This window comes from Elephantulus edwardii, unplaced genomic scaffold, assembly GCF_000299155.1.
Source record: "Elephantulus edwardii isolate Elephantulus edwardi_28Jun2011 unplaced genomic scaffold, EleEdw1.0 scaffold00245, whole genome shotgun sequence".
NCBI classification, from domain to species: Eukaryota; Metazoa; Chordata; class Mammalia; order Macroscelidea; family Macroscelididae; genus Elephantulus; species Elephantulus edwardii.
The window spans coordinates 4,223,213-4,247,546 of NW_006399995.1; the positions used below are offsets into that span (position 1 = coordinate 4,223,213).

Genomic DNA, 24,334 nt, shown 5'->3' on the forward strand with positions numbered 1-24,334 from the left:
GGACATCATGCTTAGTAGGGTGGAGGGACAGTGCAGGAGGGGAAGGCCCTCAATGAGGTGGACTGATTCAGTGACTGGGGAAATCAGGATGGGTGTGTCGGAGATGGAGCGATTGGCACAGGACAGAGCAGAGTTTAGGGCTGTTGTACACAGGGTCGCTATGAGTCGCAAGCGACTCGACGGCACATAACAACAACAACTGTGTTGTGTACTATCGAGTCAGAACCAACCCATAGCTGTTCCTCCAAGTGTTTTCAGAGGCTGTTAATCACACAGGAGGAGACTGTCCATCTTTCTCCCACAGAGAAGCTGGTGGATTGAGATTGCGTCCCATTGGAATTGCAATCTACTGCTATAAATTACTTACAGCAATAGATAAAGATGAGCATTTTCCTCTATAAATTCAGTTTTGCTATTATGTATCTTAGCCCCAATTTTATTTCAACTAAAAATATTACTTCTAAGATTAAATAAGCTATATAAATTTAAACATAAATGAATCATAGATTTTACTACTATAGAGAATAATCTCCAAAAAGCAAAATAAAATAAAAATATCTTTTTTGAGGCTAAATAATTTTGTACTGTGTTCTTTTCACTTGTTCTAACATACACCAAATAGCTATCATGAATATCATTCGCATGCTCTGTATTTTAGTGTGACCTAAGGAGTGGCATTCACTTCCTAAACAACATGCCTCCAGAAATTCTATGAACTTTGATAAATGTCGATAGTTGTAAAGGGGTTTCAGGCCTTTTGTTCATAGGGTTGTTATGAGTCATGCTTGAATTGAAAGCAATCAACAACAACAATCTACAATGATTAGGCTATAATGAAAATACTGCTATAATGTTGGAGCCTGCAGCCTCCACTCGTGGGGTTTGGCTGTTTGCTGCATCCTGATGGCAGTCCTGGTGGGCATGTAAAGGGAAGTTTTTGGTGTTATGTTTGATGTGTCTTACTGCTCTTTTCCCAAGAGCGGGTATCCTTGAGCCTTTGCCTAGGGTGGAAGTCTGCTTAAAGGTGTGGTTTTAAAATCCCGCAGGGGAAGGGGATGGGATTTTATTAATTTTTTAATGAATATTCCATAAACAATACAGCAATCTTTTGTCTGTTTGCTGAACTGACCAACTTGGTGTTGCTGTGATGCTGCACACTATTCCATAGTCTTGTCAAATACCATAATGGTTATCCAATATGTACAATGTTTGGATGAGTTTCCAGATTGATTTATGCTGGGAAGCAGAAGTGGCATCCACTTCCTAAACTAGATGGCTCTGGAAACTACAAACTCTCTAAACTCTGTAAATATACAGAAATGATGTTAGTAATAGAACAGAGTTTTGTACAGAAATGATGTTGCTAATAGAAAGGAGTTGAGGTCTTTTGTGCAAAACTTACACTCAACCATATTTGACATGATGACAATTAAGCACTGCTAAATGAAACTAGTGCTGTTGTACCTGGAGGAACACTCTTCCACTTTGTACATCACTCTTCGTCAATGTGCAGTATGAACTAACCTGGGTTTGTTGTGATGCTGAAACTTGTACCACTGGGGTATCGAATACTGGAATGGTTTCCCAGTGTAGACAGTGTTTGGTGGAGCTCCCAGTTGTAAAACAGGTTTGGAAGCAGGAGAAATGACTATAGTTATGGAAAGGTATTAGGTCTTTTGTTCACTATGAGTTGAGCTCAACTTGACGGCAATCAACAACAATAAATTATGTTGCTGTTGTTATGTGCCAAGTAAAACTAACTCATAGGTGACCCTCCAGCAGACTGACAAAGGCCATAAATCATAAAGGAGAAATATGCCTATCTTTTTCCCATTAGAAGCTGGTAGATTTGGATTGGCAATGCCACTTGTTAACAGTAAGCCATTATCTGGGATTGGAACAAATGGTTTGCAATCGGCTACTAGCCAAAAGGTTGTTGATGTGAAATCACTAAACAGTACCGCAAAAGAAACGCCCAGTGATTTGCTTCCATAAAGATTACAACCAAGACTATTCTAAGCAGTTCTACTCTGTGACATATGTTGTTGTTGTTGTTGTTATGTGCCATTGAGTCACCTATGACTCATAGCAACCCTATGCACAATAGCCCTAAACCCTGCTCTATCCCATGTAAATCTTAAGAGGTTTGACATAAATTGTAATCAGTTTTATGATAATGGATCAGTAGGAGTCACTGCTTATTTTAAGAGGTTGGAGGAGAATGAAATATTTGTAAAATTTTCTGCTTTTATAAAAACTTATTAAAAAGATCTTTTTTTAAAAGAACTCATTACTGAAAGTCAATCTAGAGAAATCAAAGACAATGTTCTTGTTAAGTAAAATCACATTTTATCAAGTAGAGTGAACATGCTATAATAATTCAATATTTAATAATTCTCAGAAAGTAACACATTCAGGCTGTAATCTTTAAGAAAATCTCTCTTCTATAGCACACATCTCTCTTCTATAGCACAATTAGTGGGTTTTGAAGCCATAACCTTTCAACTTTCAGTCAAATACTAAACCACCAGACTACCAGAGCTCTAACAGAACTACTGAGAAAATACACCTAAAACAGAAAAGACGTAGAAGTGAAAAGAGGAAAGAAAATATGTTATCTCCTAAATTATAAAATACTTATGAATCAGGCAATCATGGATGACACTAATATTTACTGACATTCAGATGGCACTTGCTTAGCTTAAAAACAAACACTAGCTGCATACAAAATTTCACAGGTTTATAGAAAAATTAAAATGTAGACACTGATTTATTTAGCTCAGTATCTTGAAAGAAGAGTCACATTAGTTTTGAAAAATATAAATGAACACTTCTGAGGAGACTATCAATCATGTTAGTTCCTGTTGTTGGGTTCTGGCGTGTTGAGTATGACCCACAGTGACCAATCAATTTGAACACTGTCCTATCCTCGGCCATCATCACAATCTTCAACACACTCAAACTCACTGCCACAGTCACTGTGCCAACCCACCCGGTTGACGGTCTTTAAATCATACTCAATTTTGTAACTATATTATTTACTTCAAATGTCAATAATTAAAAGACATGTAAAATAAATTATTATTTAGGCAAAAAGAAAAAGGGAGAAAATACTCTGATGTCCATACCACTCCACATATCCCTTCTCCCTATCCAGAGATTTAAGAAATGTCATAATACTTGTTTAATTATCTGTTTAACCGTCGACAATGTAAGACACAGGAGAGCAAGTACTAGCTATTCTGTACCTCCAATTCCCAGAAAAGTGCATAGCACACCACTGGCACTTAAAACTATATATGAGTGAATAAATACATAAATGAGCCCAACGATCTTACCTGGTACTTAGGACACTGGTCTTTCATGTCAGAAGATGAAGTCATAGAACTATCCAAGGAAGATGAACTGTCTCCCCCAGGTTTCAACTGGCAGCACTTCCCAAAGACTTTGACTTGAGCATCACTACAGAGTTTCTGAAATATGGACATTAATCCTATTTATAGCTTATTTTCCCACCATGTACAAATTAAGTTCATAGTAAAAGAAAACAAGAAACAACAACAACAAAAAAAACAAAATCAACAACAACAAAAGTAAAAAAAATAACCAACCACCCCAAACCCTGGAAAAACTGAGGTTGAAAGTACTAAAAATAATATCATGAACATTTACATTTTACTGTATTTTCTTTAGTCTTTCTATTCTTTGATGCATAATTGTAATATTTATGGAGTTCATATTTTGTTTTCTTAGTAACATGGGAATATTTCTATACTGCTATGATCCACACAAATTGCATTATCGGTAACGTAGTATGATACGGCAATTTTAAAATTCTTTACTCATAAAACTCCTTGAGCTCTCCAAAGATTTATTTACATAGGTTATGTTTATCAATATTTTGCTATATTAGAAATTTAAAGTGAAAAACATTAAAATACTATTTCATTTGTAAATAATAATGGACTCATTACAAATTAGCATAAGTCACATATTTTTATGAAAAAATAACCTTTTCTGGAGAGAAACATACACATGAAAAATGCAAATGAGACATACATACACACATATGTACATACAAAAAAGTATGTGTTGCATAATGGTTATGATGCATTCTGTGAAAAAGGACATTCTGTTATCTGGATACTGTGTGAACACCATATTAAAACCTCATGGAAACCTGTTGCCAGCCATCCTTCCTGCTGCTGCTGTTGCTACAAGACAGCAATAAAAACCACTGGCAAATCTGGAGGAATGGGTGGCAAGTGGCTGCTAAGAGGTGGTGGGGAGAGCCAAGTGAGGCAAGAGCAAAGCGTGGCCAGCCCTTCCACTGTTCTGCTAGTCCATCTACCTCTGCCTCAGACAAAGCTCAAAAGCTTGTAACCTGAGTTATGTTCTCTGCCTCATCTGATGGTATCCAGTCCTTCCTGCAAGAGTCTAGGTCTGAAGTCCTTAAAACTATTAAGAACAACTACAAAAAATCAAAGCAAACACTTTGTAATTATATTGACTCCAATTCTTATCAATTGTAGAGAAGAGTGAATTGCTACCTTAAAGGGTTGCCAAGGCTATAAATCTTCTCAGAGACAGGGTGCCCCATCTTTCTCTCTGGAACAGTGGATAGGTTGAAATTGTTACTATCTGGTTAGTAAGTAAGTGTTTTGATCCCTGTATTACCAGGGCCCCTTTTAAAAGCATTGCTGTTGTGTGCCATGGAGTCAAAACCAATTCATAGCTGACCCAACAGTGGGTTTTCAGAGGCTGTAACTGCATGGGAGGGGGACTACCTATTCTCCAGAGAGGCTGGTGGATGCAAATTAGGTATCTTTGAGATTGCAGTGCTGCTTCTTACCACTAGGCCACCAGCGCTCTCTTTAAAACCATTCCAAAAAAATAGTAAACAAAAAGAGAATTTTACCTTTTAAGACCCCTAAACCCTTAGGAGAACATAAACATATATGTGGTTGGACACTGTCCATATGGACATTGATGTGTTGACCAGCAAAAATTCTCCTAGGAATAAAGCTCAGAAAAAGAAGTCTGTTATGATTATAGAGAAAAATGTATACTGTTTTATTTCTTTTGTTTTCTCTCACAGAATAGGTTCCAAGAGTTTTCATAGCTCTTAACCACCAAAGCAACAACTCACCATGCTGTTATACTCCAAAAAACTTCTTAATGCTGAAGATGGTAACAAAAGCAATGAAGAACGCTCCTTCCCCTCCCCAAACTGAAGCCAAAGCAAAGATGTTAAAGGCCAAAAATGCAGTCCTGAAGAGCATACACAGGCACCAAAAAAAAAGGGAGATCCGCACATCACCCACCTTCTGGAGGCATGTTGTTGTTGTTGTTATGTGCCATCGAGTCGTTTGCAACTCATAGCGACCCTATGCACAACAGCCCTAAACCCTGCTCTGTCCTGCGCCAACCTCACTGCCTCCAACACACCCATCCCGATTACCCCAGTCACCGAATCAATCCATCTCATAGAGGGTCTTCCCCTCCTGCGCTGTCCCTCCACCCTCCCAAGCATGATGTCCCTCTCCAAGGACCCGTCCCTCCTGGCAACATGTCCAAAGTATGTCAGACGAAGCCCCAGAATCCTTGCCTCCAAGGAGTAGCTTGGTTTAATCCTCTCCAAGATGAATCTGTTTGTTTTCCTGGCAGTCCATGGTATATTCAGTACTCTTCTCCAGCAACACAGCTCAAAGGCATCAACTCTCCTTCTGTCCTCCCTAGACATTGTCCAACTCTCTGATGCATAACAAGCGATTGCAAAGACCATGGCCTGTATCAGGCGCACCTTAGTCTCAAGAGAGACACCGTTGCTCTTGAGTACTTTAGAGAGGTCCCTAACAGCAGACTTTCCCATCGCGATACGCTTTTTGATTTCCTGACTGCTGGTGCCAAGAGTGTTGATTGTGGAGCCGAGCAAACTGAAGCTGTGAACAATCTCAATCTCTTCGCCCTCCATCCTGACGCTGCCAAGTGGTCCAGTGGTGAGAATCTTTGTCTTCTTGACACTGAGCCTCAGTCCATACTGAAGGCTGCAGTCCTTGACCCTTTGCAGCAAGTGCATGAGGTCCTCTCAGTTTCAGGAAGCAGAGTTGTGTCATCTGCGTAATGCAGACTGTTAATAGATCTTCCACCAATCCTGATGCCACAATTCTCATAGAGCCCAGCCTCTCAGATAATCTGCTCTGCATACATGTTGAAAAGTTATGGAGACAGGATGCATCCCTGGCGTACGCCCTTCCCAATTTTGAACCATGCAGTGTTACCCTGCTCTGTTCTGACGACTGCCTCTTGGTCCAAGTATAGGTTTCGCATTAGCACAATTAAATGTTCTGGGATTCCCATTCTTCTCAGAGTCAGCCACAGTTTGTTATGATCCACACAGTCAAACACCTTTGCATCATCAATGAAACATAGATAGACATTCTTCTGGTATTCTCTGCTTTCAGCCAAGATCCATCTAACATCAGCAACAATATCCCTAGTACCACGACCCTTTCTAAACCCAGCCTGGACTTGCGGCACTTTTCTGCTGATGTGCTGTTCTAATCGTTTTTGGATAATCTTCAGTAGAATCTTGCTTGAAGACACTGATATTCTGGAGGCAGCTCAAATACCCCCAGAAGAGAGCCCTCAGGAGAAACAAGCCTGACCACTTATGCCACTCTCAAGTTTCCCCTGACCACTGAGGCATCATGAAGGAAACAGAAGATAACACACTGTGTTCATTGTGGATGTCAAGGCCAATAAGCACCAAATCAAACAAGCAGTAAATTCGAAGCTTTATGACACTGATGTGCCCAAGGTCAACACCTACTTCTGTCTCAAAGCTCAAAAGCTTGTATCCTCAGTTATGTACCAACTGAGCCCCGCTGGCTAATTCTAAATTAAAGGTTTTTCTCACCATTAAATAAAACACACCAAAAAACCCTCCTAATGCTTTATCACATTGGTAAGTATGTCTAGTTTTCCAATCTCTCCTATATGATTAACTGCCTCTGAAAGACTCACTAGATGGTCAGCTATGATTTGGTTCCAACTCGATGGCATATAACAGGAGATCTAAAGCAGCTTTTCAGGAGAAGAAATAATTTGACTAAAACCACATTTTTGGAAGAGAAATTATTTTATCCTCTTTTTCCGTCGAATGACTGTCTCCTGGTCTATACACAGGTTCTGCCATTAGCTAAAATTATGTGTTCTGAAATTTTCACTCCTCATATTATCCATATTTCATAATGAGACACACAGTCAGATGACTTTGGACAGTTAATAAAATGTAAGTAAACATCTTTCTGGTATTCTTTGGTTTTGCCAAGATCAGGAATGATAACAGAACAAGGAGATAATGCATTGTATAAAATCAAGAAAGGGGTTACCATACTCATTCACCCACTCCACTAAGAAAATAATCCAAGAAGCTAAACTATATGAAGAACACTGGATCAGAAATGGAGGAAGATTAATTAAAAACCTACAATATGCATATGACACAACCTTGCTAGAGGAAAACAACAACTCAGCCAATAAGCAGTATCAAACTAAAAAAAAAAAAAAAGTTAAAAGTTTGAGGTTGTCAAAGATTTCACTTTGCAATCCACAATCCCCCACTGAAGCACTAAAGAAATCAAGCAATGTATTGCATTAGGCAAATTTACTTCAGAGAAATTATTTAAAGTGCTAAAAATCAAGGACACCACTTAGAAGACGAAGATGTACCTGTCATATAAGTCATGGAATTGTCAGTAACCTCACACGTAAGGGAAAACTGGATATTTAACAAAGGAAAACTGATGCCTTTGAAGTATGGTCCTGGCAAAGAATACTGAATAAACCATGGACTGCAACAGCAAACAAATCAGTGGAGTAAGTATAGACAGAATGCTTCTTAGAAGTGATGATACTGGGATTTTTCTCACATATTTTGGGTATATTATCAGGAGCGGCCAATTCCTGGAGGAGATCATACGTGATTAAGCTGTTGTTGTGTCTTGGTATCTCTGGTATACTCAAGCCCATTGTTACAGTCACCGTGTCAATCCAACTTGTTGGAGGTCTTCTCTTTTACTGACTCTTCACTTTTCTCAGTATGATGTCTTTTTTTTTTTAGTTGTCACCAATTTCAATTGGATCCACACTCAATACCTAAGGCAGTAGCAGTCAAGAAATTAAATAGCATATTTCATTGGACAAAGCTACTGTCCAAGTCCTTTCTAAACTGCTAAAAAGCAGTTCAAGACTAAGGTGCATCTGACCCAAGCCATTGTATTAATTTTTTAAAAAATTTATTTTAATGAAAGTTTACAGAGATTTTGGATTTCCATTCATTCATAGTTGCACACTTTCCTCCCTGTCCACCCTACCCCACCCAGTTGACTTTTATCTTTGAAAAAAAAAACAATTATTTCATTGTTATACAATTTCCCCCCACCCCCAATGGTCCACTCCACTATGTAGCTTTCATTCTGGACTCCTGTCATGACAAAATAATACCTAATCATATATTTCTCCTAAAAAGTTCTCTTTCCCTCGTCTGTTTCAATGCAGTATACATTATTTATCCCCTTAGTTTCCCCCCAACTCTGATGTCAGTCCCACTTTACAACAGTGGCACTATGCAATATTTGTCCTTTTGTGACTGAGATATTTCACTCAGCATAACGTCCTCCAGGGTCACCCATTTTGTATATTTCATGAGTTCCCTGTTTTTCCAATGTAGCGTATTATCCTATTCTGTAAATATATCACATCTCTTCTCTAGCTATTTGTTCGTTGATGGTCACTTGAGTTATTTCCAGCTCTTGGCTATTGTGAACAAAGCCACAATAAACATGGGTATCTACCTACTTGAATGGCAGTTCTGGTTTCTTTAGGGTATATTTCTAGTAGTGGAATTGCTGGGACAAATGGTATTTATATTTGCAATTTTTTAAGAAAGCACCATACTGCCTTCCATAGTGGTTGCACCATTTTATACTTCCATCAACAGTGAATAAGGGTTCAAGTTTCTCCACAACCTCGCCAGCATTTGATGTTTGCTGTTCTGTTAAATTCTGCTATTCTCACTGGGGTGAGATGCTGTCTCATAGTTGTTTTGATTTGCATCTCTCCTAGAGCTAGGGATTTTGAACATTTCTTCATGTGTTTGTTTGCCATCTGAATGTCTTCTCCGGTGAAATGTCTGTTCATATACTATGCTCATTTTTCAATTGGGTTGTTTTCCTTGATCTTGTTGTGTATTTCTCTACAGTAACAAAGAGAATACAGAGCTGGAGCTAAGAAAAACAATACCCTTCACAATAGCAAATCATAAGATTAAATACTTGGGAATAAATCTAACCAGAAGCACAAAGGATCTATTCAAAGAAAATTGCAAAACATTACTACAAGAAACAAAAAGAGACCCGGAGAAATGGAAGAATATATCTTGTTCATGGATAGGAAGACTCAATATTGTGAAAATGGCAATACTACCAAAGGCAATTTACACATTCACTGCAATCCCAATTCAAATAAAAATTCCATCCTTCAACAAGATGGAATAAGCAAAGCACTCCTTAAAAAGAGAAACAAGGTAGGAGGCATCTCACTCCCTGATTTCAAACCCTACTACACTACCGTGGTGGTCAAGACAGAGTGGTACTGGTACAATGACAGACACATAGATCAATGGAATAGAATTGAGAACCCAGAAATCAGCCCATCTACCTACGGTCAACTGATTTTTGACAAGGAGATGAAAACTATTAAGAAGGTATTCAGAAGGTATTAAGACAGTATTTTTAACAAATGGTGTTGGCAAAATTGGAAAACTACCTGTAGAAAACTCAAGCAAGATACACACCTTACTCCATACACAAAATCCAACCCAAAGTGAATCAAGGACCTAGGACTAAACCCAAGGACTATAAACTTCATTAGAAAAAAAGCTTGGAAAAACTCTAGAAGCCCTAATCCAAAACACAAACAATCTTCCAAGCATCCTGAAAAACCTACAACCAGGAAAGGATGAAGTAGATGAATGGAACCTTCTAAGAATCAAATCCCTAAGCACATCCAAAAACTTCTCCAACAGGTTAAAAAAGGAAGCCACAGATTGGGGAAAAAATATTTGGTAATGACATGTCAGATAAAGGACTTATATCTTTTTGTGTTTTTTTTTAAAAAAAGGACTTATATCTAGAATTTAGAAAATACTCAAGCACCACAGAAGATGTCTTGTACCAAGGCCTAGCCTCTCCAGACAACAAGACCAAAGGTTGTAAGACCAATTTTCACCATTACTGCTTCCAAGGAGCAGCCTGTCCATACTTCCTCTAAGACACATTTGTTTTCTCTTTTCTCAGTTCTTTTCTCCACAGCAAGTGACCAAAAAACACCAAAAAAAACCCCAGGAAGACCTATAAGAAGCTGGACTGACCCAGTCAATTCTACATCTGGCTCAAAGACAGCAGGGATTGTGAGGATGATCCAGAATCAGGCAAAGCTCTGCTCTGTTGTATATTGTGAGTTGAAGCCAACAAGATGGCACCTAACAGCAACTGCTTCACAGTAGCCATCATTACCAGAAGTAATACAAAATCATCTCTAAGAAAAACTTAACCAGGCAGAATAATTTAAGATAACTAAAACTCACCGTCACTGAATAAGAACTGACTCATTGCTAATCCTCTAGTTGTTTTGTTGTTTTGTGTCCTGTCAAGTCAGAAATGACCCACAGCTGACTCTTCATCAAGTTTTCAGAGGCAGTAAATGACACAAGAGGATACTGCCCATCTTTCTCTTGTGGAACAGCAAGAAGCAGTCATCAGAACCAAGCAAGGAAACACTGCACAGTTCAAAATCAGGAAAGAAATGCATCATGGATGTGTCCTATCTCCATACCTCATCAATCTATTAGAAGAACAGGCTGGACTTTATGAGGAGGAGTATGGCATCAGAATTACAGAAAAACTCATCAACAACCTGCGTTATGCAGCTTACACAACCTTGCTCACAGAATTTGACGCGGATCTGAATTATCTGTTGCAGAAAGTCAAAGACTGCAGTCTTCCATATGAAGTCAAGCTCAACATAGAAAACAACTATTCTCACCACTTGAGCAACTGGCAGCATCATAAAAGATAGAGACTGAGATTGTTATTAATTTCCACTTGCTCAGGTTTGGGTTCGCAATTAGGACTCTTAGAATCAGAAGCCAGGAAATCAAAAGACTAATTAGATTTGAAAATTCTATTGTCAGGGACCTCTCCAAACTGCTGAAGTGCGAAGATATTAGTCTAGAGACTAAGGCATGTCTGACCCAGGCCATGGTCTTCACAATGACTTGCTATGCATCAGAGACCTGGACAATGACCAAGGAAGAAGAACTGATGCCTTTGAGTTGTGGTGCTAGAGAAGAGTACTGAACATACCATGGGCTGCCTGGGATAAAGTAAAACCAAGCTGCTGCTTAGAGGCAAGGATTTTGAGATTTCGTCTCACATACTTTGGGCATGTTATACAGCCAGGAGGCACCGTTCCTTGGAGAAGGTTTATCATGTTTGGAAGGGTTGAGGAACAACACAAGAGAGGAAGACTCTGGATGACATGAATTGACATAATAACTGGGGTACTGAGGATAGGTGTGTCAGAGACAGTGAGACTGGCTAAAGCTAGAGTAGGGTTCAGACCCGTTGTATCTCTAGGGTCTTTATGAGTCTCAAGTGACTCAATGGCACAGAGCAACAACAGTCTTTGTATTGGCAGCACAATTCTTCATCATGAAGCCACAGAGGAGATCACTCACCTTTCTCCCACAGAGTCAATGGTGGATTAAATGCCCGAAAGACACCATGTTTGGGTTAGCATTGCAGTTCCCTACGGACTATGTTACCAGAGTAGACAGCACAGCAGACAGCACAGCAGACAGCACAGCATGGTAAAAAGAAATAGGACTTTAGAACTAAACAGAACTTGGTGTAAATGCTGTATCCTTGAAGCAAATTATCCCACCTCTCTAAGTCGTAATTTGCTATACAAGGGGGAGAAAAACCCAGCTGACTGGTTTTGATTAGTAAAATTGAAACATTAAATTTAATTGAAAATAAATTTAATTAGATTAAATGCCTACTATTGGGGTTAAATCTGCCACCTGCTCCACAGGAGAAAAATGGACAATCTACTGTGCAATTTCCTGCCTCTGAAAACCTGCTGGACTATCAGCTATGCATTTGTTCTGACTCCATGGTATATAACAATGTTGAGGTCAGTTACATCACTAGACACTTCCATTTCTTTTACAGCAAATCAACATTCACTAAAATTCGAGTCTGGTACCTCAATTACATCTTTATATTTTATTACTTATTATGAGAGAAACCTCTTAAGTATTGCCACTCATAGCTTGAATTTGTTTTTCAATTCCTTTAGCTTAGGAAATAAATGATGAGCAAGTTCAGCCCTTTTAATTTCCTGACTTCAGCTCTTTGCACATTTCATTATAATACTTTGCTTTGTCTTCCCGAGCTGCCCTTTGAAATCTTCTGTTTAGCTCCTTAATTTCTTGATGTCTTCCTTTAGCTTTGGCTTCTCAGCATTTTAATGCAATATTCAGAGTTTCATCTGACATCCATCTTGGTCTTTTCTTCCTCTTCTGCTTTTATAATGACCTTTTACATTCTTCATGGATGATATCCTTAATATCCTCCGACAGAATGATCCAAGAAGCATTAAAAGAAGATGTAAGGAGTATACGGAGTCACTGTACCAGAAGTAATTAGATGACACAGAATTTCATGAAAAAACATTTGAGCAAGAGCCTGTGGTGATGAAGAAAGAAGTTCAAGCTGCCATGAAGGAACTGGCGAAAAACAAGGCTCCAAGAATTGATGGCATTACATGTTTCAACAAACAGACCCTGCCCTGGATGCACTAAGTTGTGCCAAGAAATCTGGAGGACAACCACTTGAGCCACTGACTGGAGGAGCACTATATTTGTTCCCATTCCAAAGAAAGGTGACCCAACAGAGCATAAAAATTATCAAACAGTATCATTAATATCACATGCAAGCAAGATTCTGCAGAAAATTATCCAAAAATGACTGGAGCAGCACAGCTGCAGAGAATTTTCATAAGTGCAGGTTGGGTTTAGAAGAGGCCTTGGTACTAGGGATATTACAGCTATTATCATTAGATGGATCTTGATTGAAAGCAGGGAGTACCAGAGAAATTTCTGTGTTTCACTGACCATGCAAAGGCATTTGACTGTGTGGATCACAACAAACTGGTTAACTCTGAGAAGACTGGGAAGCCCAGAACATTTGATTGTGCTTATGCGAAACCTATACTTGAATCAAAAGGCAGTCGTCACAAGAGACCAAGGTGAGATGCTGCATGGTTCAAAAGTAGGAAGGGTGTACACGAGGATTGTATTCTGTCTCCATACCTTTTCAACCTGTATGCAGAACAGATCATCTAGAAGGCTGGGCTGTATGAGGAAGAAGGTGGCATCAGAATTGGAGGAACCTGCGTTATGCAGATGACACAATCCTGCTGACTGAAACTGAGCGAGACTTAAAGCACTTGCTGCAAAAGATCAAGGACTGCAGCCTTCAATATGAATTGAAGCTCAACATCAGGAAAACAAAAAGGACAAATATTGCATGGTGCCACTGCTGTAAAATGGGACTGATATTAGGGTTGGGCTAAGACTGAGAAAAACTGGATAAATTGTGTATACTGTCTGAAACAGATGAGGGGGAGAATAATTTAAGAGCGATGTATGATAGGGTATTATGGTTATCACAAGAGTCCACAATTAAGGTTGCATAGTGGAATGTACTTGGGGCGGTGGGAGGGGTGCGGGGAGATTGTGTACCAGGGAGGGAGTCTTTCTTTTACTTTTGAAAGAGAGGAGTGAACTGGGGGGGGGGGGGGGGCGCGGGGGCTGGGCGGGGAGAGAAGTGCAGCAATGAATGAATGGAATTCCTAACTCTCTGTAGATGTTCACTGAAATGAAAAATAAACAAACTAAACTAAAAAATTTAAAAAAATAAAACAAAGATTCTCACCACTGGGCCAATTGGATGGCCAATCCATCAGGATGAATAATGAAGAGACTGAGATTGTTAACAGTTTTCGTTTACTTGGCTCCACAATTGACACTCTTGGTACAAGCAGTCAGGAAATCAAGAGACAAATTACTTTGGGAACGCTGACTGTCAGGGACCTCTCCAGAATACTGAATAGCAACGATGTCAGTCTGAAGACTAAGGTGCGCCTGATCAAGCCATAGTCTTCACAATTACTTGCTATGCATGAGAAAGCTGAACAATGACTAGGAATGATGGAAGGAGAATTAATGCCTTTGACCCATGTGTGGTGCTTGAGAAGAGTATGAGTATTACCATGGACTGCTAAGAGAACAAACAGGTCTGTCCTGGAGAGGATGAAATCAAGCTGCTCCTTAGAGGCATGGATTCTGAAGCTCCATCTCATATACTTTGGGCACGTTGCAAGGAGGGACCAGTCCTTGGAGAGGGACATCACGCTTGGGAAGGTGGAGGGACAACGCAGGAGAGGAAGACCTTTGATGAGATGGATTGATTCAGTGACTGGGGTAATGGGAGCAGGTGTGTCAGAAACCGGAGAGCATGGTTTAGGTCTGTTGTACACTGGGTTGCTCTAAGTTGAAGACAACTGTAAGGCACATAACAACAAGAACCTTATGAGAAAAGTGCTATGCCTTTTCTCTAAAACGCAAAATGCATAGATACCCATTTAACTGACAAAAAATCTAAAGCTCAGAATTGTTAAGTAACTTCACCAAAGTTACAAAATCTAGTAAACACTGTAATAATCTATTAACAAGTACAGCCCAGTCAGCTTGATCTAACTGCTACCACAAACCATTTTATGGTTAACAAGTATTTGAGTACTAGGGAACAAGAGTAAGTAGTAACAACACCTCCTTCTTGATAGAGGTAGCAATCTAAATGGGCAAAGGCATTTAATAAACGGTACACAAATATGCAATGTTTACATGAAATAGTTCAAATGTTTAATGAAATTTAAAATGATAGCAACAGCTAACTTGTATAGCACTTAATACTGTCAATTATGTAATACTGTCAGTTTTTTGCATATATTTGCTCTTATTTCTCACAACTCTATGAAGTTTCATTCTTATGTGAAGGGATGCTGAACAAAAACTATATGTAAACAAAGAAAATTCAATGAAAAAAATTCACCAAAGAACCGCCATTTCATAAAAAAAAAAAAAGATTCAAATGGCCAACAATCATATGAAAAGATGCTTAAAATCAGTCATTAAAAGCAAAAAAATCCAAATTCATTGTCATTGAGTAAAAGATTCTGCTGAAGATCATCCAAAACCGATTAGAACAGCACATCAACAGAGAACTGTCGGAAGTCCAGGCTGGGTTTAGAAGGGGTCGTGGTACTAGGGATATCATTGCTGATGTTAGATGGATCTTGGCTGAAGGCATTTGACTGTGTGGATCATAACAAACTGTGGCTGACCCTGAGAAGAATGGGAATCCCAGAACATTTAATTGTGCTAATACGAAAGCTATACTTGGACCAAGAGGCAGTAGTCAGAACAGAGCAGGGTAACACTGCATGGTTCAAAACTGGGAAGGGCGTACGCCAGGGATGCATCCTGTCTCCATACCTTTTCAACATGTATGCAGAGCAGATTATTCGAGAGGCTGGGCTCTATGAGGAGAATTGTGGCATCAGGATTGGTGGAAGATCTATTAACAATCTCCGTTATGCAGATGACACAACCTTGCTTGCTGAAACTGAGGAGGACCTCATGCACTTGCTGCGAAGGGTCAAGGACTGCAGCCTTCAGTATGGACTAAGGCTCAACGTCAAGAAGACAATGATTCTCACCACTGGACCAATTGGCAGCGTCAGGATGGATGACGAAGAGATTGAGAGTGTTCACAGCTTCACTTTGCTCGGCTCCACAGTCAACACTCTTGGTACCAGCAGTCAGGAAATCAAAAAGCATATCGCGATGGGAAAGTCTGCTGTTAGGGACCTCTCAAAGGTACTCAGGAGCAACAGTGTCTCTCTGGAGACTAAGGTGCGCCTGATACAGGTCATGGTATTTGCAATCGCTTGTTATGCATCAGAGAGTTCGACAATGACTAGGGAGGACAGAAGGAGAGTGGATGCTTTTGAGCTGTGGTGCTGGAGAAGGGTACTGAATGTACCATGGACTGCCAGGAAAACAAACAGATTCATCTTGGAGAGGATTAAACCAAGCTGCTCCTTGGAGGCAAGGATTCTGGGGCTTCGTCTGACATACTTTGGACATGTTGCCAGGAGGGACGGGTCCTTGGAGAGGGACATCATGCTTGGGAGGGTGGAGGGACAGCGCAGGAGGGGAAGACCCTCTATGAGATGGATTGATTTGGTGACTGGGGTAATCGGGATGGGTGTGTCAGAGGTTGTGCGGTTGGCGCAGGATAGAGCAGGGTTTAGAGCTGTTGTGCATAGGGTCGCTATGAGTCGGAAACGACTCGATGGCACATAACAACAACAACAACAACAACATAGTGAACCTAAAGGTAGAATGGCCCTGCAGGGTGTCCAGCACTATAAATATTTACAGAGTCAGACTGTCATATCTTTTGCCTTTGAAGTAGCTGCTGGCTTTGAACCTCTAACTCTGTTTAGGAGCATAGCACTTCTAACCACTCCACCATTGCCAGGATAAAGAATGCACAGGATAAAATCACAGTGTCTCCATTTGTCACTATTAGTATTCAAAGAAATCACATCTCAAGATTTTTGGTAAACATTAAAATGTTCTTTATTAAGATTTAATTTTTTTTTCAATTTACCAAGTGTATACTCCAGACATCATTTTTCACAGAAAGTAATACAGTTGCAAAAGATAGTATTCTTTGAACGTTACACACTGACATTGATTAATAATATTTCATTTCACCATAATATTGCTCAGGCATGCAAAGTACACTACATTATTTATTATGCACAGACCTAAAAAGACAGGGTAATGGTGGGCATAGTCCAATGGCAATTAATTTTATAAAACATAATGAATGGGAATGACTGTATGAAACATAACATGAATGAAGAATAGTGTGAAACACAGTATTTATGATTCTTATTCTCTTTTGTAGACTACTTTGAGACAAGAAAGAACATGAGAAAGTACTTCAACACTGATCATATAAAAATATAATTCTAGGTCATGGCTGTGTTGGGAGTCTTCTGAGAGTATGCATGGCTTTGGTGGATAGTTGAAAGCCCTCATCCCAAGACCTAGCAGGGTGAATTTGCCTCTTGGTTGCATACAGGGCAGCAATTTCTCTGATCCCTCAGCAATGGTGCTATCTGAGAGCAGTATGGCCTAGAAAATCTGAGAATTATCCAACAACAAGCAAGAAGCTCAGAGTATCAGTGAAATCTACAAATATGACAAGAAACAGAAACAGGAAATCCTGATGGTGAATCCCTGGACTAAAGATCTTCATTACTTTAAATACTTTAAGGTCTCAGCCTAGGATCTCCTGAAGATGGTGATGCATGCCAGGGAAGGCGCAACTTGAAGTAATGGCTCTGATGTTGAGAAAGGTGGATGGTGAGACTATAATCACTATGGACAGTTTTGCACTGCCTGTAGAAGGCATGGAAACCTGGGTAAATGCTCTGGTTGCCCGCCTTGAAAATACAATTAGTTGGTATCATAGTCACCCTGGCTATGGCTTGTGGCTCTCTGGGTGGGACTGATGATAGTATCCAGATACTCAATCAGCAGTTCCAGGAACCAATCACAGCACTTGTAATTGATCTAGTAAGAACAATTTCTGCAAGGAAAGTACATATTGGACATACACAAAGGGCTATAAACCAGCCGATGAAGGACCTTCTGAGTACCAAACTATCCCACTTAATAAAACAGAAGACTCTGGTGTACACTGCAAATAATGTTATGCCTTGGAAGTTTCATATTTCAAATCCTCTCTGGATGACAAGTTGCTTAAACTTTTATGCGATGAATAAATAGTGGGTGAACACATTCCGTTCTTCTAGTTAATATGCAGACTAGACTACTGGTTAGGTCTTTGTTTTGTCTGAAAACCTGGAGCAGTCTGAAGCCCTACTGGGACGAGGGAGTTTAATGCTGGGTTTGGAAACACATGATAGAAAAGTCAGAAGACCAGCTTGTCAAAACAACATCACTTTATTTGTGTAGTTCCACCTAGTTATTTGTTACAAAATGGCAAGAAAAGTTACATAAAAGTAATTCATCAAGAAGATCAGGCTTGCTGCTCTGAAAGAGTCTAGTGGAAACCATGAAATCATTTAGCCGTTAGTCATCCTTCAAGCTTGGAAATGAAATCACCTTAGACTTTTCAGCCAAACAACAGGCAGACCTAAAGGATGAGCAATAATACCAGGAAGGTATGCACTACTTAGAACGATCTAACATGGAAGAGCAAAAGGACAGCACCTGCTGAGGGATAAAGCTCAAAAGGCAGGAAAGGATAGAAATGGAATTAATAGATATGAGATACACTGAGAGGAACTGAGGATTTCAATACTACATTGTGACAATATGCTTCACTGGTACTGCAATCAGCATCATGAAACAAAATATGTAGGAATTATTAAATGGAAAACCAATTTTCTCTGCAAACTTTTACCAAAAAAAAAAAAATTAAAAGTGACAAATAAATAAATAAATAAAAGTGATGCATCACACTACAATCCTGATGTACAGTTGTGGGGGACAATGATTTAAGGGCTAGAGACTTAATGTGCATTACACCTTTATAAAAATAATTTTGCCTAAATCTTACTCTTCACAACAGTAAGAAGAGGCTTGTACCAGATTCTCTGTAATAAAGATCCTTGCAATTCTACTCATAGCTTTGAAAATAATCAGATAAGGGGTAAAATGTCAAAATAAAATATCCTTTGATATCAAGAAAAGGACAAAACATAGCAATGTCCACTTCTTTTAAATCTCTTAAAAACAAGGTTCTGATCAACTGATGGTGGATCAGAGACCTAGGAGTAAAGCCCAAACCCATAAAGTTCATCAGAGACAAACTGGGATCAAGCTTAGAAAGCTTAGTCTACAGCAGAAAGAGACTGCCAAATACACCTAGAAATACACAATCTGAAGAGGATAAAATTAATGAATGGACCCTTCTAAAGATTAAATCCCTGTGTGTACCAAAAATTTTTTCAACAGGGTGAAAAGAAAACCTACCAACTGGGAACATTCATTTGGCAAAACCATCTCAGACAAGAGTCTTACAACAAAAAGTTTACAGAATACTCCCAGGCCTCCACAAGAAAAAGACTGATAACCCAATTACAAAATGAGCAAAAGACATGGAAAGAATTTTCACAGAAGAAGAGGGTCAAATGGCAAACACACATAAAAAGAAATGCTCCATATCACAGGCAATAAGAAAGATGCAAATCAAAACCACAAAGAGATATCATCCCCAGTAGCAGTGGCAAAGTTTAGCAAGAGAGCAAATAATAAAGTTGGAGAAGATGTGGCAAGATAGGTACTCAGACATTGTTGGTGAGACTGTAAAATGGTGCAACAACTCTGGAAGGCAGTTTGGCACTTCCTCAAAAAGCTGAATGTAGAAATTCTGTATGACCCAGCGATTCCGCTACTTGGAATATACCCTGAAAAAATGAGAACTGAGGCTCAAACGGAGAAATGTACATCAATATTCATAGCAGCATTAAACACCATCACAAGAACATGCAAACAGTCCAGATGTCCAACCACAATAGAATGGACTGAGAAATTATGGTACATTCACACAATGGAATACTACACAGCATGCAGAAGCAATTATTTTGTAAATTACTACCTAACTTGGGAGGAACTGGAGAGCATTACGCTAAATGAACTTTGGCTTCATAAGGACAAATATTGTATAAGACCATTACTGTAGAATGAGTATAAGGATTCAGGGAGGAGGTGGAAGCAGAGGGGTGAGGATGGGCGGGAATGAGGTGTTAAAAATAGGACTCCACATTTTGATGGGGGTGGTGGTGAAGGAAATGGGAAAGATTTAGTGTAAAAAACAATGTATTCAAACTTTGTAAATAAATCAGAATAAAATTTAAAAAAATAAAGAGACCAAAACAAAACAAAAAAAGCAACAAATAGACAGGGTTCTGAAATTTAAAGCAATATGGTAAATACATTCTGTATTCTTAGATAAAAGTACCATAATTAATATTTCATGCATTCAATTCTTGAAATGTTAAAATATTGTGCAATAAATTTCAACCAAATTAATAACGAAGCTTACCGATACTGTTAAGTCTTCAGTTTTTCTCTTAACACTGGAGTCAAACAAGACATTTCTTCCTCGTCTTTCACAGTCTTGATATACAATCAGTCGAATCTGGCTTGGATCAAACTCTGGCAAAGGCCAACTAGAAAGGGGGGAAAAAACAACCACTAAAGTTATTGCAATAAATATACCACATAAATCCATGAAAGGAAAACCTGTATTATAAAATTCAAAGGTGCATTATCTTTATATAAAATAACTACCATTAAGTCTCCAGGCTGAAAAGTTATACAGCAATCATAATTTTTATTTTAAAGTAAAAATAAAAATACGTCAAAGTTGTCACTTATTGTATATATAGCCATCTCATATCAACTAAAACACGGGTTTCTAATTAAAACCAGTCTAGCAATTATGGCCAATGTGACAAAAGTGGAGCACATCAGAGTCTATAAAATGTGCATGCATCAGAGGGACAAATAGAATGAGGGGTGGAGGTGAAAGAGGAAGATTATCTTTACGCATAGCACCTCAGTTTCCAACTCTGCCTGTCAAAAGAATTAGTTGTCATACAATACACATGATGTTATATCTTTCTATGAGGGAGATTAAGATCTGACTTGGGTATTGATGCCTGATTTTACCAGCTTTCCCAGTATACCCACATTTCAGAAATTCAGGTCATTCTCATTTGACTTTTTTAGCCCTGACTGAACTGAAAAGCATCTAGTCAATATCGTGATCTGAAACATGGCTGTTGCTAGGTGCCATCCAGTCAACTATTACTCACGGTGATTCTATGAACAACCAATCGAAACCCTGCCCTGTCCTGCGTTATCCTTCTGATCTGTGTCATGCTCAGGCTGACTACTGTGTCATGGTGTCAAAGTTTACTACTACTAAAAAAATAGTAAACTTAATAATTGTACATAAGCACATTTAACAAAATGAAAATATATATGTATTCCATGACATGACTGAGATGATAAAAGGTAAATACATATTTTCAAATAGTTAGGTTCTTCAACATAGAAATGTTAAAACAGAAACTGCTCACTGTTTAACAATAACCATGTGTTTAGAAAATAATAACAAGAAAGTGATGAATGACCAAGTGTTGGTGGGTACTGTCACATACCACTGAGGAAGTGTAAGTGACGCCCTTCTTTAGAAAACAGTTTTTTTCTCTTCATTTACACGTACATTGCACACAAATGGAGGAAGGGGGGAAATCTAGAAAAATTGAAGTTGAGGCAGCTATTCCCTTCCATCCCATAAAAATGTACCATCATATAAGAATGTTCATAGCAGCAGTGTTTATAATAGCTAAAAACATTTTTGACAGCAAAACAACTTTAGTAAAATAGGAAATAACAAGTATCAGCAAGAATGTAGAGATTCTGAAGCCATCAGCCATTGCAGGTACACTGTAAAATGAAACAGCTATTATCGAAAATCATTTAGCAGTTTCTAAAAAAAAGACGTAAATATAGAATTACCACATAATCCAGAACTCAAGATTTGAAAGCAAAGACTCAAAAGAGAGTATATCAGTGTTCACTGAAGCATTCTTCACCACAGCCAAAGACAGAAAAAACTCAAACACAAGAATGGTTTTAAGGGAAGAGTATAGAGTTCAGTGGATTAGAGCAGAAAAGCACTGAGAAAATGAGTTTATGATAAACTCTCAAAGAAAGAGACAAAAGTGATCATGCAGAACAGTGAAAAAATTTTGGTTAAAGAAGGACACATATGAATGTTTGCATACTGTTGACACCGAATTTTAAAGGGGGGTGTGGTAACTGATAAAGCAAAAGTGTCTGGGGAAGTTAAGGAGGAAAAAAAGAGTGAAAAGATGAGCCTCAAGGAAAATAAAAGATAGGTCTTGTACTGAGAAGGACAAAAGATAGAGAAAAATGTGGGTGAGACATACCTGTAGATGCAGTGAAGAGACAAAGGTAAGGGAACTCATACCTACAAACTCTGTTCTCTTTGTAAAGTAGAAGAAAGGAAATAAGAAAAGGTGATAATGGTTCACTAAAAAATACAAAACTTCTGGGTAACACCAGAAGTCTATTTGAGATTGAAGAATATAAACTTACACCACCAACAACCAACACAAGTACATCCTTTTCTCCAGTAAGCACTTTGAAATAAGAACAGGGTTCAAATGCAAAGAAAGTATAACACTGAAATGTGAGAGACAACAGGATAGGTGGCGAAGAGGGAAGGCTAGGAGATTAGAAAGAAATGGGTGTAGAATCATCACAGTGCTGTAATGAGAAGAAGTACAAATGGAAATAAGGGGAGAGACAAAGAGCAGAAGACTACCTATCATACAATATTGGAGATTACATAAAACAGTAGAGGTTGAACAACTCATTTGTTCAAAAGGGGTATCTCTACTATATGCCAATCACTAATACGGCAAAACAAAAAATACCCTGACCCACAGTGAGGGAGATAAAACAAATAAACACATTTCCAGATAAGTGCAAAGCGAGAAAAAGAAATCCAAGCAGAGAAACATTGAGAGGAATGTTGGAACATGCAAATGAAAATGAAGTGAACAATATTGTTGTTGTTGTTGTTATGTGACGGCATCTCATAGAGACCCTATGTACAATAGCTCTGAAGCCTGCTCTGTTCCGAGCCAGTCTCACTGACTCCAACACCTACCCCCACTGCCCCAGTTACTGTATCAATCCATCTCATGGGGGGGGGAGGGTTTCCTCTCTTGCTGCTGTCCCTCCACCCTTCTGAGCATAATGTCCTTCTCTAAGCATCAGTCTTTCCTGCCACATGCCCAAAGTATGATTTTGATTTCTTGACTGCTGCTACCATGAGTGTTGAGTGTATATCCAAGTAAAATGAAATGAAATTACTGGCAACTTCAATCTTTTTTCCATCTATCATGGCACTGTCTATTGGTCCAGTAGTCAAATCATACATTACAATCTGTGGGTTTTATTACAAGTAAATTATATTACAATGGGGGGGGGGAACAGGATTGTATATAACCAAACCATCTATTTACATTCCTGGATATCTCATTAAAAGTAGTAATACTTAGTTAGTCATGTTGTTGTTAGGTGCCGTCAAGTCGGAATCAACTCACAGACGACCAGAACCAACTCAGCCGACCCTCCAGCAGGTTTTCGGAGACAGCATATTGCACAGGAGGAGCCTGCTCATCACTGTCCTATGGAGCAGCTGGTGGACTTTATCACATGCCTTTGGGTTGACAGTGAAACTCCCTACTATATGCGATGAATATATCTAATGCTCTTAACTGTACCTGTGATGATTATCAAAACAGGAAAATGTCTTATTACCTACATATTTATTACACTTTTTAAAAAGATATCTATTAAGTATTTACCAAGTTCATACTTCAACACCAAAGGCTGAAAATATTATTTTTGTTACATTCTTTATGTCTAAATCTAATTCTTTCATAGCATTCATTATATATGAGAAGAATCCAGGACTATACTCCATTTATTCAAAAGAATAAACAGATATGTTTTGGAGAAAGTATGGCCAGAATGCTGCTTAGAGACAAGGATAACAAAGCTTTGTCTCACATATTTTGGGCATTTTACTGAGAGAGGCTATTTCTTGGAGAAGGGCATCATGCTTTGAAAGATGGAGGGTCAGGAAAAAAGAGGAAGACCCCTAATGAGAGTAACTAACACACTGACTGCAGCAATGGTCTCAAGTGTACTGGAGATGATGAGGATGGTACAGGATAGGGCAGGGTACAGATCTGTTATTCATAGGGTCACTATGGGTCGTAACTGACTTAATGGTACCTAAGGAGTGGCATCCACTTCCTAAACAACATGCCTCCTGAAATTATGAACTTTGATAAAGGTCGATAGTTGGGTTGTTTTGTTTTTGTTTTTGTTTTTATTATTTTTGTGTGAGTGTACCGTCAAATCAGATCTGACTGGTACAGGAGGAGATTGTCCCTCCTTCCCCGGCAGAGCATCTGGTGGATT

General features: G+C 38.9%; 1 protein-coding gene and 1 pseudogene across 1 annotated transcript in view; one reads left to right on the forward strand and one right to left on the reverse strand.

Annotated features, from left to right (window-relative positions):
- Window positions 1-24,334, reverse strand: part of FNIP1 (folliculin interacting protein 1) — a 193,511-nt gene that overhangs the window by 77,367 nt on the left and 91,810 nt on the right. The window contains exons 2-3 of the mRNA XM_006899066.1: window positions 20,346-20,472; window positions 3,339-3,473 (exon numbers count right to left, since the gene is read on the reverse strand). Coding sequence (XP_006899128.1) covers window positions 3,339-3,473; window positions 20,346-20,472 — 262 coding nt within the window. The remainder of the gene's footprint in view (window positions 1-3,338; window positions 3,474-20,345; window positions 20,473-24,334) is intronic.
- On the forward strand, window positions 17,653-18,250 carry LOC102861418 (annotated as a pseudogene).